The sequence below is a fragment of the Saccostrea echinata genome, unplaced genomic scaffold, assembly GCF_033153115.1.
Source record: "Saccostrea echinata isolate AGI-Se365-2 ecotype Australia unplaced genomic scaffold, CSIRO_AGI_Sech_v1 ptg000010l, whole genome shotgun sequence".
In the NCBI taxonomy this organism is placed as follows: Eukaryota; Metazoa; Mollusca; class Bivalvia; order Ostreida; family Ostreidae; genus Saccostrea; species Saccostrea echinata.
In genome coordinates, this window is record NW_026889759.1 from 12,511,841 (window position 1) to 12,527,845 (window position 16,005).

General features: G+C 32.8%; 1 protein-coding gene across 1 annotated transcript; it reads right to left on the bottom strand.

The window, feature by feature from the left end:
- Positions 1 to 1,871: 1,871 nt before the first annotated feature.
- Positions 1,872 to 14,050, bottom strand: LOC133184427 (WD repeat domain phosphoinositide-interacting protein 2-like). The gene is made up of 11 exons (XM_061319498.1): positions 13,853 to 14,050; positions 13,660 to 13,742; positions 12,738 to 12,904; positions 9,925 to 10,119; positions 9,647 to 9,739; positions 9,397 to 9,467; positions 9,077 to 9,184; positions 6,689 to 6,856; positions 5,566 to 5,673; positions 5,319 to 5,449; positions 1,872 to 3,560 (listed from the first exon to the last, which is right to left on the bottom strand). Exons 1-11 carry the CDS (start codon positions 13,921 to 13,923, stop codon positions 3,436 to 3,438), a joined length of 1,320 nt encoding a protein of 439 aa, XP_061175482.1. The 5' UTR covers positions 13,924 to 14,050; the 3' UTR covers positions 1,872 to 3,435.
- Between the last annotated feature and the right edge of the window lie 1,955 nt (positions 14,051 to 16,005).

Here is a 16,005-nt window from a genome sequence, read left to right on the forward strand (position 1 = left end):
GTGAACATAACGTAGTATTTTTTTAAAATACAATTTTGGATCTCAGCCAATCAAAAAGATGGGAATTATTCAATAATATAATAAAGCTGGTTATGTTTTTTTTTTATCTTTCTTCTCCGCTGTGCTCGACTAGAATTTCAACAAGCTTCTTTCATTTAATTATTGAATCATAGAGTAAAACAATTTTTTAGCTGAATACGACGATTTAGCTACCATCAAAGTATAATATTCAACTCACACTTCAGGCTCGGTGAATATTGCACTCCTCAGGAAAAGTGAATTCATTATCATAGGGAAGGTCAAGTCCAGCAAATTATAACAAAGTTGAACTGCTCTCACCTTTTTAAGCCATTGTATAAAGTTTGATGATCATATCTTGAACAGTGTCTTTGATCTAAGGCAAACAATTAAAGAAAAAAAGTGAGGTCAAGGTCATAGGGAAAGTCAGAGAAAAAAAATACATTTTGAATTACTTTGTAATTAGATGAATATATCTCAAATGGAAAAACTGATCAAAATTCAAATTGATAAATAGAAAGAATGTGGAAGGACAGAACGATGGAGAAAGATAGAGAGGAACTGAAAGACAAGATGAACATGACAAACACTGTGTGCATTTAAACAAAAATAAAAAGAAAAACACATAAGGCTTATTTACCCCCATTCTGTATCCTGGTTCTGAGGGCAACATGAATATACACAACCTTGGAATGCTGTAGTTGTTGGATTACATTGTATCTGTAGTTTCCCTGTTTCACTTTGTGCTCCTTTCACTCACCATTCTGCATTTTCTAACCATTCACCAAGTTTTGATCAGTGTTCAAGATACCGTTCATTCACTGTTCGTTTTGCGTTCTTTTCTATCAAATTCTATATAATCTTTGATCTACTGTGGTCCATCCTAGCACCCGAATTTGAATCTGTTACATGGGGATACTTGCATAAAATGTTAATGGTGTCCAATGTTCTTGAAAAGATTTCATAACAATTTTCTTGTATATTGTCATGTAAAACTTCAAACATGCACACGACTCATGATTTAGCTCACCAAATGATTAAAAAAAATGGCCATTTTCACATGAATCCAATACTTGCAACTCTGAAAGTCAACCCCAAAAACTACAACATATACAATAAGAAATGTAACCTATTTAAGATATTAACTTACCATTTTCTTTGTATACTTCATTTTGATTGGTAATGTTCAAAATGAGTGTTTTTGAAAAAAGAAAGCCTATCATAGATGTTTATTATCAATGAATTGTAAAACTAGTGAAACTTCTGAAACACTGAGTATTCCACCGTCTACAACTGATTCACGTGGGACAAAATATTGAAAAATGGAAAAAAAATTCAGCAGAGGGAAAAAGCTAGTAGGGCTAGGAATGAAGCCCCATTTTTCTACACTTAGAGTTAATATCCAAGCCTTCTTTGTGCTGTGTTTACTAGGCCTACAAATTCTTTTCCTTAACTGAATTCCTCTTCTTCTTTTTATTTTGCACCACACATAACAGTAGCCAGTGAAATACTCAGTGTTTCAGAAATATCACCAGAATTAACAAACCCCTAGTAATATGTATCTTAAATAGGCTTTCTATTTTCAATAGCAGTAATTTTGAAAATCGTCAGACAACAGAAGTATATAAAATAAATGGGAAGCTATCCTTGAAAACTGCATGTATCATCAGAAAGTATGGGGTATTTTCATCAAATAAAATATCAACCTTTAATTATCAATCCAACATTTAAGATAAATATAATATTAAAAAAAATTCTCAATAATTTCTGGGAACATTATATCTCATATTTATTTCATAGTTCTAAAACCACTACTCATTCAAGCGTGGAAAATAAAAAAAAAAAAAAAAAACCTCTGTTCTCTCTTTAATGATGGAGTGGATATGATAATGAAATTAAAATCAGCTCAAACAAAAGAAATCAAAATACAAATGGAGTAGTATGTTTATAAATATTTCCACCAATGTACATAGTTCAACAATGTCTGATTTATTCCTTTAGGTCTGCACAATTCTGAGATGAATTTATCATAGACAACATAAACAAATAACAGATGACATCCTATAATGTATGCCTATAAAAAAAAAACAACAATGAAAAATTCCTCTCCAATCTTTCATTATCACATATTCTTAGCAATACCTCCATTCACACAATTGATGAAATAAATATTTCAATTGCTTTAAAGTTTCTGTAATTAAAAGGGAGGTTGGATTTACTTTACATTGTACAGAAAACAAACTTGGAAGACAGAAAATTAATCACAAAGAATGTTCAAGAAGTAAATTCCACTTGTTTAGCACAATAAAAATTGTAAAAACACAGTGAAAGAAGACATTTAGTATACTGTGAAAATCTTTTACACATCATGTGCATAAACATGGATATTTATAAACTTATCCTTTGTTTAAGCATAAAAAAATCTTTACAAGAGCACATCAGGCTACAAAACAACAACGTTACACAATACACACTTGTACATGTTTTACATGTGTTTATTCATCTACATTCAGTTTTTTTAGGGATGGAAAATGCTTTTCTTTCTCTTTTTTAAGCATGGTATTTCTTTCTTCCACTAAATGTAATTATCCAGTAGACAAAAGGGAAATTATTTCAAGGTCTACTAAGTAATGCATGGCTTGCTTGAACTCAAATGCACCTACAGTCTTTCATGTTTGTGTTTTTTCCCCTTGTACCACAAGTTTACATGGAGTGGATCTAAATGAAAAGTTATTGCCCAACCCATAGGCATTTTATATGATAATCAGTACCCTAAGAATTTTTGTCCACTTTTGGTTGCATGCACCAGAGAAGTATAATCATTGCATTTACTGGATTAAAATACAGATACATGTACATGTATTTTAGGTATATTTTTTTCTATTAAAAAAATTAATTCACAATAATGCATAAGTACAGCCTGTTGGCCTTGCATCATAAAAACAAAAACAAAAAAACAGAAAAAAAAAATCCTTGACAGATTAGATTGAGTTTATCATATGCTTCATTTTACTTCTCGTTCTTATCTTCTGGAAATTAAAAAAAAAAATACTTTGTATTCTTTCAAATAAATATCTTGACATTAACTGTACTTCTGACACACATATGTTTTATCTAATTACGTTGTTTAAGTTCATTACAAATTTCTAATCACTGCATTTGGTACAAAAAATGCACCCTCAACCATATTTTTACAATCCATATTTAATGCAATTAGTTGAACATTGCACAACTGTAAACAACCAAGTGTGACAAAAGAAAAATCCCACAAATATGAATACTTGTGTATCGTACCTTTGTTCTTGGTCTAAGTGTCACACTGACCCAGAAAAAATAGTCTACAAGATGGAGTAAATGTACTTCCATTTCATTTCAATCATGTATTTTTGCTGTATTGAATGATTGACAAGTATTTCTTTAATCACTCTTATGTGTCATAGGAGGAAACTCATTATCATCATCCAGTCTTAGATGACCCAGGCCTGGACCCTCCCCTTCCTGCCCTGTGGTTCCGTGCTCGAGTTCTTGGTATGGTTGTGATTCTGTAAAAGATGTTGAAATATCAGTCTTGCATCACAGGAAATCTAGAAACCCCTTGATAATACTAAAATTGCATCAACACTTTTTTTTTTAATTTTTCTTGCTATCTGGTTAAAAGAGCTCATTCAAAAAAACAGAATTTGCTAAATGTGTATTTTTTTAAATTTATAACTTTTCAATGTCTTGAAACTAGAATTAAACAACACAGAGGCAATTTTGCAATTGCCTGAATTTTAACATTTCAGCCAAAATGATATGTACACACTCCTTGCCATTTCATATTTCCGTTTTCTTAATCACATTCACTTATCTGTGTTCAATGTGAATTTAGTACACTTGTTGTGCAACAATTTCAATTTCCAAGTCCAATAACAGTGATCTGTATTACATAATTTGCCAATCTGTCCCATTATTTCCCAACTTATTACACTTCCCAAAACATCCCATTTCTGAATTAGTTTGAATCACTTAAAGTTAAAATGCTAGTTAAATATAAATGTTAATTAAAATTAGATGTTAATCTTGTAGCTGTTTATACTTTTATTTGTAGATACATCAATGCAAAAATCTGTAAAATGTGTTAGTGTTACATAAGTTTCTGCCTGTACAACATTAATAAACAATATGATTCAAAAATCCATCAAATGTGAAAAAAAGTGTCTGGTGTTACGCAGAACAAAGCAAACATGCTAAACAAAAACCATTCAAAACCACTAAAAATAGAAAAACTTAATAAAACCGAGACAAATGATGTGTGAAATGTAAATAGTTCTTCCCTATACAGAATGATCCATCATTTCTCCGGTCTCATAATATGAAGGTTATTAAAGAAAAAAACCCTATTTCCTATTTTTTTTTTTTTGTCAGCATGTTAATGAAACTCGATGGTTTAATTCGGGACTTAGGTGACATAATAGATGAGGATTATTTGAGAAATATTATACAATGTATTATAATTACTCCAAATAAGAAAAAAATTAAACTCAATTCAGAATATCACAGAAAAAAAAATGCATGCAAAAATTTCACTTTAATACTTGTTTAAGACAAAGGATCTGTTGCATTGGAAGAATATTTCAAAAGATTTAGAAGTTTTTAATTATTGTTAATTTATAACACAATTATACTAAAAACAGTTATAAATAAATAAATCTGTACCTTGATCACACCTAAGGTACATTTCTTAGTAAATTTAACTCATTAGAAAGTTTAAATCCTATTTCTATGGTATGAATTCTTCCACCAGTGATGTTACCAATAGCTGATATTGAGGAGGTAAAGCATAGTTTTTATGTATCATAAAGTCTGACATTTCAGTGATGTTTAAAACTGTAAACTTTGAATCTATGCACATAAATTTACCTATGACATTCTAACATTTACTTTTTGCTATTACACGTATGTGTTTAAAATATTAAAGTTTCAGTAAGGAATAGCAATGAATTTATGTAAGAAATGTCAAACATATAATACATATACCTGCCTCTTTATGCAGGAAGGTTCCGATGGCTAATCTTGTCTACAAGATGCAAGGTGTGAACTCTTTGCACTCTCTTTAGTGGACATTAAAATTGGCAAAAAATCATTACCTGGGCCACATAATATCTCATCAATTTCACAAGAAGGACTTGGTGGCTCACTGACATCCTGTGGCCCCCCTGTCTTCTTCAACACCGCTGCATAGCTCCCAATCACATGACCTGGGGCCACACAGACGGGGGAAGGTGGCACCCCCTGGTTGTTGGACTCCCAAGCCTTACCTGGAGGTACAACTGAAGACTCAGGTTTCTTGACCGAAGAAGCATAACTTGTTCCAGTTGAGGGATGGGTTAAAGGTCGATCAGGAGAGGTGACATCTGGCACAGGACTATCCCCTGCTCTGCCATCAAGCCTGTAATGTTAACATAAAAAAAATAAAAACTTACAAAAAAATTTAGATATTTATAAATTTCTTGAATTTAAGGAAATGTAAAGAGAGACAACTCATAATATCCACATGTAGTTTACCTGTGTTGTCGTAGAAGCATGCACTCTCCACCTTCATTGGGATCCAGGTTATAAATGTACAGATAACCATCTTGTGAAACAACCAGCTGTCTTGGGACCTTTTGAATCCTATAATGTTTCATGTTAAAGTCCAGTACATGTAATATCACACAGTCATATCTTACCATGATGCCACCTTTTCGTGACTTCAAAAAAACTGGTATATAAATACATATAGCAAATTTGGTACTAGCTCAAATTTCCTTTTACCCTGGTAGTCTTATTTATCTATGAGTACACATATATGAAGAATGAAACAGGATCATCTAAAATAAATCAACAGCAAGTCTTCTCCCTTAAACATGAATCTGTTCCTACAGACACAATAGAATTGAACACATTTCAGACTGATGCTGCGGCCATTATTCTCCAATAAATCACAAACGTCATCAATAAATTTAAATCGGCTTTCGCAAATATTGAATGTGTTCACTAGGAAAAGGATAGAGATATCTTTTGATTGTGATGCAAATAGGTGGGAAAAAATATATTTTGGGTTCAGAATACATTGTACCTTTTCTTAAGCTTGAGATAAAAATGAACGAGGATTCTATTGTGACATCATGAGACATTTTTGACAATGTCCAAATCTAATCTTCAGCATTTCTCTATAGAGAAGTTTAAATATTTGTAGTAGTAGAATCGAAATTGTTGGAGAATATACCCCTCAGTCGAGAGATTTTGTTGGCAAATAAAAACCTCCCTCTTCCAGCTCAGTTTTTATTTGCAAACAAAATCTCTCAACTATCAGGGTATATTCTCCAACAATTCCTCTGATGTGGGAATTATTTCTTAATTATGTGTACAACAATAACTTGCTGCTATTTCCCACCTCACTTTCATGATACATGTCCAATAATACTGAAATAAAGTAAACTTTAATATGGATGTTTATTTTTAAAAAATGAGTAGTAGATGAGAACTGTAAATCTGGAACCAGAAAATAAGGTTCCTGATAACAATGGTGGTAATGTAGATATGGCAATAAAAGGCAATAATTCGAAAAATACAATTCTATCATTACACACTCTATGTTGTATAATATTAAAATTATGGAAAAAGACGCATTCTGTTTTAGTCTTACGTGGCCAGAGCACAAACATTGTGCAATCCTGAGTTGGGTAAGCGGGCAGTGGCAAAAGCTCGGCCCTGGTTGAACATCTCGGTCATCTGACTAGGTAAGTAGGTAGCAGAGGACTTCAAGGCTTGACCGAAATAGCCCATCCAGCCCTGGGGTTCCTGTTCAGTGGGCCTGTGAAGAAAAATCATGCCCCATTTTATACTACTGAAATATACTCTACACACCTATTAAGTGCCGAACTGTTGAGAACTGACCCATCTTGCAAAATTATTGTATTTTTCTTGCTGATCTCTGACTCATGGTATCCTGAATTTAATAACTGTTCCCACTTCATGAAATTGATTTGAACATGGCCAATGCATGTTTTTTTTAAAGCTACATGTAAGCGTTAATATATCAAATAAAGCACATCATTAAATCATATTAGTGTTTAATACAAAATCTATAAACTTTTTTGATGTGCTCATATATATATATTTTAATCTGAAAGTACTCAAACAGTCTTCGACAAATCCCGGGAGTCCGAAGCCCGGGACCTGGTAAAATTGGAAGCGGGCATGTGGAAATTGCATACTTACAAGCCCGAAAGGCATGTAAATTCTGAGGCCTAAGCCTCTGTATTATCAAATTAAATTATACCAATGACATTAAATGTACTTTAAAGTCTGATTTTTCATAGTGGAGCACCAAACAAAATTTTAACGATAGCTTATTCTACCGCGATTTCTAAGGAACTCTTTTGCAAAGGAGACACAAAAAGTGTACAGGTTGAAAACAATATTAATGGCGAGACAATAGATCGATAGAAATGGATTTCGGATCATTTCCTTTGGCATGAAAGGCAAATAAGAATAAAATTACTTGACAAAATTCTGGGCAAGTAAATATTTGTTTGGGCTAGCGTAATAAGTGGTTAAACATGCCCGAAGGGCATGTACTGAAAAAAAGATTAGGAGAAGACTGCTCAAACAATATTTTCTATGAAATTCAAGACAACTTTTATTTCATAAAGTCTCCCTTTCAATATGTGAACTTTTTTTTACATGAAGGTACTGATAGCATGAATACACCTTAATATTTCATACTGGATACGGTATGACTAGTTATTCAAGTTCTTGATAAGACAAGTAAACTCTGTGTATAAAATAGATCTAACTCTTTGCACCAAAAATGGATCTTGACCTGTAGATGTATTCCTGCACACCAAAGACATAGGTATATAAAATATTAGATTCACATTTTCAATGTTTGTGCTATTACTGGGTACAGTCTGATTGACGTTGGTAGAAAACTGTTGTCATTTAATACAGATTAAACAAGCATTCTGAGAGTATTGCATTAGCAATACTAGTCCCCTACCGGCAAGTGTAATCTGGTTCCGTTCCCGTTAAGAATTGAAAATGCCATAATTCCGTCAAAAATTAATGAAGCAGGACGAAATGCAAACTTGATCTATAACTAATCAAGGTAAAGCCACACACCAAAAATCAGCTCAATATCTACAAGCGCTTAGAAGAAAATTGCGGAAAATCCGTAAAAATTGAAAAGGTCGTAATTCCGTCAAAAATCAATGAAGCGGAACGAAATGCAAACTTCTTCTGTAACTCATCAAGATACACTCACATACCAAAATTCAGCTCAATATCTGCAAAGCGTTTAGGAAAAAAAATGCGGAAAACCAAGTGGGACAGACTGACAGACAGACAGAGGGACAGACAGACAGACGGACAGACAGACAGACAGACTCAGAGGAAACCTATAGTCCCCTCCGGTTTCACCGGTAGGGGACTAATAAACTACCTGGTAAGACTAGATGGAAATTTCTGCTATGTATATTGCAAAGATCAAAGAGATGCTGCAGCCATTATTCTCCAATCACAAACATCATCAACAAATTATCAATAATTTTAAATAAGTTTCCTCTAATTTTTACTGCCTTCACTAGGAAAAGGATGGAGGTATTTTTTGATTGTGACACAAATTGGTGGCAAAAGATTTACTTTGGGTTCGGATTACATCTTACTTTTTCTAATCCTTGAGATACAAATGAACGAGGATAGCATTCAATTGGACATCATAAGACACTTATGATGACGTCCAAATTTAGCTTCTGCATTAGTTAAAATATTCGTCATAGAATAGAAATAACTCCCTCGTTGTCGGAATAGTTGGAGAATATACCCCTCAGTCTTCAGATTTTTTTGGCAAATAAAAACCTCATCCTTCAGGCTTGGTTTTCATTTGCCAACAAAATCTCGCAACTATTGGTGTATATTCTCCACAAATTTCTCAGAGGCTGGTATTATTTCTGAAACAGTGGATAAGCTCCTAGACCTTTTCACAGGTAGGTATAACAAGTAAAATAATAAACATTGAAATTCAGTGTGATACCTGTCTTTGGGGGCCTCCAATTTAAATATGTGTACAGTCTCTGTGTTGCTGGATGCCGACAGAAATAGGGAATCTGCACTGAAGGCTAGGGAATATATACTCACACACCTACATGTACAATGAAAAGAGAGAACTAGAAAAGTGTAACACAATCTGGCTATGTAAAAATTCTTTCACTTACAATGAACATAGTGCAATTTTGCTTTGGAGAAAAAAAATGCATGAAAGAAAAACATAATATAAACTTTGACATATCTTTAAAACCATACAGTGTAAATGTGTGCATTAATATTCAAGTATTCTATTACAGTAAAACTGACCTCTTCACACCCCTTCTGAACTCAAACAGCTTCTGTCCATCAGGGATTGAGAACACCCTTATAACTGTACCCTAAAATCATTTTATAAAATAAGTTTTATGCAGTGTTTTAATTTCGAGACAAATACGAGTGTTTACTAAGTACTTATCACAGTATACAAACACGCAAATCAATATATAATATACATGTATATGTAAAAGTGTATGTGAAATAAATCAATTTAACATGGTTCCTCTTATCAATCATTCACCTTCTCAGAGGCAGTAGCTAATTTTGTTCCTTGAGCATTGAAAGCGAGTGATGCTAGGGGATTATCATGTGCCGGTATCATGGTTACTGCCCTCTAAAATCAAATTACATGAAAAAGTAATTAAAATGATGTGTTCTATCATAATCACACTTATTTGTTTCATTCATGTATAGAAATGTGCAATACATCAATAATAAAATTTTGTTTTTCTACAGTTGCACCCTTTTTCTGACCTATTAAATAATTCAAAGAATTACAGATAAAAATTTAAAGCTTACCAAATTGATTGTGTCAAATATTTGCACCTCCCCAATTTGGTTACTTCCTGGATATGCCAGAAAACAGTTGTCATTGTTGATGGACAAAGCACACAATCCATGAGGGTTAGGGGGTGTGTCACGGATAGTGTGCAGAACCTTCATATCCCGTATATTGTGGATGTATAAACTCTCTTCTAAACATACTATCAGCCTCTGTAGAGAGATAAAAAGAATATTCAGAGTGAACAATTGTTATGAAGAAACTATTACTTATAGAAACACATTTTCTATGAATGGATTATTTCAGTAGGTCTGCACCTGTTCTCCAGTTTGTCCAAATGACAATAAAGTTGCTGACAATGCTTATCTCCAGAATCTTTGGCGATATGTGCTTCAATTTTAAGTGTACTTAATTTTTTACAAATTATTGTAATACTAATTTTTTAAATCCATTTGGCATCTAATTAATCATTGAAAGTATTGAATGTTATTTCCCTGTATCGTTATATAAAATGATCTAATGTTCAATGACCTTTTATTTACAAGGAAAACCAGGTACGCTAATCTCAAGCATTATAGATGTTTCCTTATGTATGCAAAGATCAAAAAGGCAATAGTCTTTACACATCAATTAATTAACATTTATATGTATTATTGAAACTGAATAAGACTCTAGTAACAATAATACAAAGGATGTTGACTTGTCCTCCAGATGCAGAGATACTATAACCTCCAAGTCATGAATATTCATGAAGTCATGATCAAGGATCAATACATGCTGACCTGAAGTCAACTTTTGCAAAAGAGGTTATAAACAAACATTTTAATTCTTTCAAACATTGGTCTTTTTTTTCAGCATCTAACCATTCTGTGTCAGATGAAGTGTATATATGGATAGAACAACACAGTGCACTATAAATTTATATGTACATCACTATGATCAGTTGTTTATCTCTTAGTTCATTGTGTTGCAATTTTTTTTTATCCCCCCCCCCCCCACTTGAAAAGCAGGGTTGTATAATGATGGAGATGTCCGTCATCCATCTGTCTATCCATCCGTTGCCATTATGCTTTGGGGTGCCTATCTCTTATCTGCAACCCCTCTTATACTACTGAATAAAATTAAATGAGACTTTCACAGAATCTTTGTTACGTAGTGTCATTGTGCACCTCCTATTTTACTTTTTGATCAGACACTTATTTCAGGTCTCCCATAGCAAAACATGTACTTTTCCATTATGAGCTCAGTGCCCACAGTACCTCTACTTTGTTTTATTCACCTTAGATTCAATATTATAACTCACAGTACTCTTTTTTTTAACTTTTAATATTATTGCTGCCCAATTCATGCATTTTAAGAAGATAAGAATGCAGATTGGATACTGCGTTTCCTTACATTAAGGAAATTTGTATGCACAACAAAAGTGAAAAGTAAAAAATAAATATAATTTAAACCCTGTATATGTACCGTATTTCCAATTTTTTGGCAAGTTAATGTTAAAGTGTCGGTTGTTAAAAATATATTTTGTATTTACTCAAATATTTTATCACATGTATCATGACTTAAATTATATCACCAAAACATCATGTTTTCACTTCACTGTCTGAAAAAAGACCATACTGGTACACAGTTGCCAACTCACCCGATTTCGTCGGGTTACACCCGATTTTTCGATCCTTAACCCGATTATTTTTTATGACACGGCGGGTCATGCTTTTCACCCGATTTTTGCCGAACTGCCCGAAAATCTCCCGATTTCCGGATTTGGTTCGTAAATTAGGTTGCACTTTTAACTTCCAGTTACAAACAAAGCTTGGATATACGTAAACAATGCCGATGGCTATGTTCAGTAGGCCGTGTACCAGTGAATTATCAGTGCAGGTGTAAACAATTACCTGAGAGTTGTTTTGACAAAACAAAGTTTGAAGTCAATTTAAAATGGCTTCCGATAGAACGAGGTCGTTATCAGGGCCAGCAGGAACAAATTGAACGAAGTAAAAGAGAAACGATATTTATGTACATATCAAGGAATCTTTGAAAACAACTTTCATTAGATAAAATAAAGTGTTTGAAGATAGTGTAGGCATAACTGTAAATTTAATAGCACTTGTTAATTAAATTAATTCGGGAGAGGAAAAATAACTTCAAAACCAAAATTGGAATACTTTCAAATTTAGCACATTTAACTTTCCATGTGCTTCAAATCAGCAATGCAGATTCTGAAAAGACTTTCCTTTAAAAAATATGCACACTTAATTCAGGTCAATACTGAATAATGAAACCTTAAATGCTCCTCTAACAAGTAAATTTAATCAATATATATTAATTTTTTTGTCATTCTAAGTTAAAGCCTTATTTTAATAAAATAATTCTCAATACACAAATGCTTATACATGCATATATATTTAATTTAATCATGGTAAGTGTGTCATGAATGTCGTTACGCGTTATGACCAGATTTTTTACTTTCCAAATCTGGTCATGACCAGATTTTTACATGTTGGAGGTTGGCAAGTATGTACTGGTACCTAATTTTATAAAAGGAATTTAGAAGAAAAAGTGATAACATGATGATAACCAGTATGTAGGAAGCCTGGAGTGACTCTGCTATGCTCAAAGCCATTCAGCAGTTTCAAATGTAAGTTTACCATGTAAACTTGCAATACACATCAAAAAGTTTGCATCATTCAGTTTATCCTTTGATCATTCTTAAAATTACTGCATATCAAAAGGAATCTTAATCATTGTAAACAAAGAAATTAAAAAAGTTTTGCAGAACTTGTTACAAATTTTGAGCTGCTCTCTAAAACAAATGCATAAACATTCTTACTTGTCTGTTTAGACGCACAGCTAAAATAGAATTGGAGTAACTGTAGTTACAAATCTCAGTTCCCTTCTTGAAATGGCAGACTTTTAATTTTCTTGGAGAGGATAAACTTACTATGGCAACTAAACTACTGGAGAAAAGTCTTTCAACTATACAAATGTCTTCACTTTCTGAAATGAGGAAGAAAGTAATATATCATATAAAAAGATGAACTGTCTTGGGAATATACACATGATTAAAAGAATTTGACAAAAAGCTTTGTCTATACCAGGGTTAGAAACTCCCTAAAATTACAACTCGCAAATAATTGCGAGTACCAAGAAAGTGAACTCGCAATTTTATAAGCCTACTCGCAATTTTCATATAAAGTTAAATTATATATAAATTAAATACATGCTGTACATGTAACTTAAGGAAAAAGTAACTATTGTACAATACACAAAATACAACTACAGTGTGACTTTTAGTTAAATTACTGATTTAAATCAAAAGCATTGCGTTCTGTCATACTATGTAATTTTGTTACAGTTTCAATGCAAAAAAATTAACTCGCAAGTTTTTGCGAGTTACCTAATTTTTAACTCGCAATTTGGGAATTCTAACTCGCGTTTTGCGAGTTGTATATAGTGAATTTCGAACCCTGTATTCTTCAAAATAAGATGACAAAGAACAACTAATACGTAGTTTAGGGCAATGGTCAGCTGACCTAATTTCAATATGGTCATCCAGCTTGTTTACAATATACATGATTTAAGCCTATGCCCTACATATCTCCATCTTATACATGTTATATCAGAAAGTATTTATGTGTGGTATTTTCTTATAAACATATCTATTCCATATATTTTTCACATTTTTTGTGTAAAATTATAATAAATATTTTTCACAACTCTTTTGTTTTGAAGATCATCGTCTCAGATCTTACCATTATCGTAAATTTGTTCCAACTTGTCGACCGAACTCAAAGAAAATAATTTGTAACCGGTTCTTGTTCCAACTGCTAGCGACCTAAGAAAAAAAAATGTCAATCTAGATGACACATTTCTAATTTAATCAGCTGATATGTATATAGACGACAGACGATGTAAACTATTGGCGATTATTGTCCATTTGCTTACGTGCAATCTTGATTAAAATTCACAAACAGGAGGTCAGACTGTTCGTCCCCGGTTTTAGTTGCGAGGTTCATGAGGCCAGAAAAACTGTTGGCCACACCAGAGTAAAGGTAATCCGTCCTGAAAGTGTAAATAAGTATAATTTCTTTTTCAGGAAAATGACGTTTATGTCGCCATTTGTTTTGTATTTACAATTTGCAACGGCGATTTTCATTGGTTAAAGAAGAACGAAGCGTTTTTGATGTGTTTAGAGGAGTTCCGAATACATTTCGCGCGAAATATTGTAGTTCGTTCCTAAATATAATAAATTAAAAGAAATTAATGAAAAAGGCTGTGAAAAAGGTAGTAAAGATAACGAACACTAAAGCCTACAAACAATACAAGTCTGTGAACATGGCATAAAACACCTACCCCCGGAAATCCCAGAGGTGGGATCAAGGTGTCTAGGAGGAGGAATCAATCTATATAATATATGATTTTGAATTTGAAGAATAACATGCATGGCTCTCCACAAGAAAATAAACACTAACCTCTTGCAGAATGGCACTATAGTCTTCAGAGGAAACGATTTACATGACAAACCGGGACTACCTTGGCTGCTTATGCTGATATTCCGACATACGTGTATTTCTAAATAATACGTACATCTATATATGGTAGCATATTTCTTTCCCCTATATGCAAGTCATTTTTCCATGTCGACATGCAAGATAATTATGTCAACATGCAACATAAATAATTCGACATGCAAAAACTATGCAAACAGTCAACATTACTTTGTTGACATGCAAGAAAAATGCAATTTGATAAGAATTTGTCCTAACGGCTGTATTATTCTGCCCCCCTAAATGCAAGATAAATTATATGTTAGACAACATGGGAGAAAAGTATGTCAACATGCAAGATAATTATGATGACACGCAAGTTACTGATATTTTTAGAGAACTTGGTGTTAATAATAAACATATTTATCTCAACATGCAGCTTATTTATAATGACATGCAATTTTTTTTAAAGTTGGAATGCGAGATAAATATGTTGACATGCAACTTTAATGTTGGCATGCAATTTATTTATGTCAACATGTAACTTGTGTTGACAAGAAACTTAGTTTAGTACGTTAGATGACCGAATGTCAATGGAAGACTTGAAATTCTGATCATATTTGTCGGTCTACACAACTGAAGAGGTAACACTCTGTAATAGGGCTGATACTGAGGCCTCGGATCGACATGGTGGTGTGATACAGATCTTGAAATGTATTATTCTCTATGTTCTTAGAATCCTAATAATAACAATTTCTTGGTTTACCCTTTTGTCTAGAGCGCCTTTATTCTTTAATATTTGTACTAAAATTTAGGCAAAATTATATACTTGCCTTTAAGTTTTTCATTTTCTTACTTTAATATCACGTTAAAGTTGAATGGCATTGCAGATTTGTTTTCGTTTATCAAATAATACACACATTTTTTTTCAGCAAATATGCTTCGTACTGATATTGACTAACGTTTTCATAAATATTGTAAGGTCATTATTTCTAGCTGAATTGTCTACGGATTTTCCGTTTACCCGATCATGATGCGGGTTTGACCGGTAGGAGGGGAATTCTTAATTCTCCATGACACCTGATCCCACCTCTGTTTCTCACCTTGTCATCTTTATTTTCTGAAGAATCTTTCCAATCAAACTAAAAGGAGGAAATATATAAGGATTAGAACAGTTTCACTTACATTGAATGCAAATTTGCTATGCTTAGTGACCCAAACTAAAAGGTGTCTTTAACTGAGATCTTTCCCCATTTTTTTTTCAAACTGCACTTGCTTAAAGCTCAAACTTTTATGTCCGTCTGATAAATACCTACCAAATATCTCAAGTCACAAAAACGTTATGTCCAAAAATCATGCTTAAAATATCAGGAGTGCAACACCTTTTTGCGACATTTTGGAAATAGTTTTTTAAAGATTCGAGTTCAATGACGAAAAGACCCATTCATACTATCAAATATTCTATAATCAGTAATGATCTATTTGAATAATTTAGTACTAAATTATATTGTCAGTTTTATTATTAAAATCTGTCTCTTGTTCAATTTGATCAATCCAGAGGTGTTTTTCCCCCTTTTCTTTGAATTTTTAAGAAAATAAAATAAATAAAAA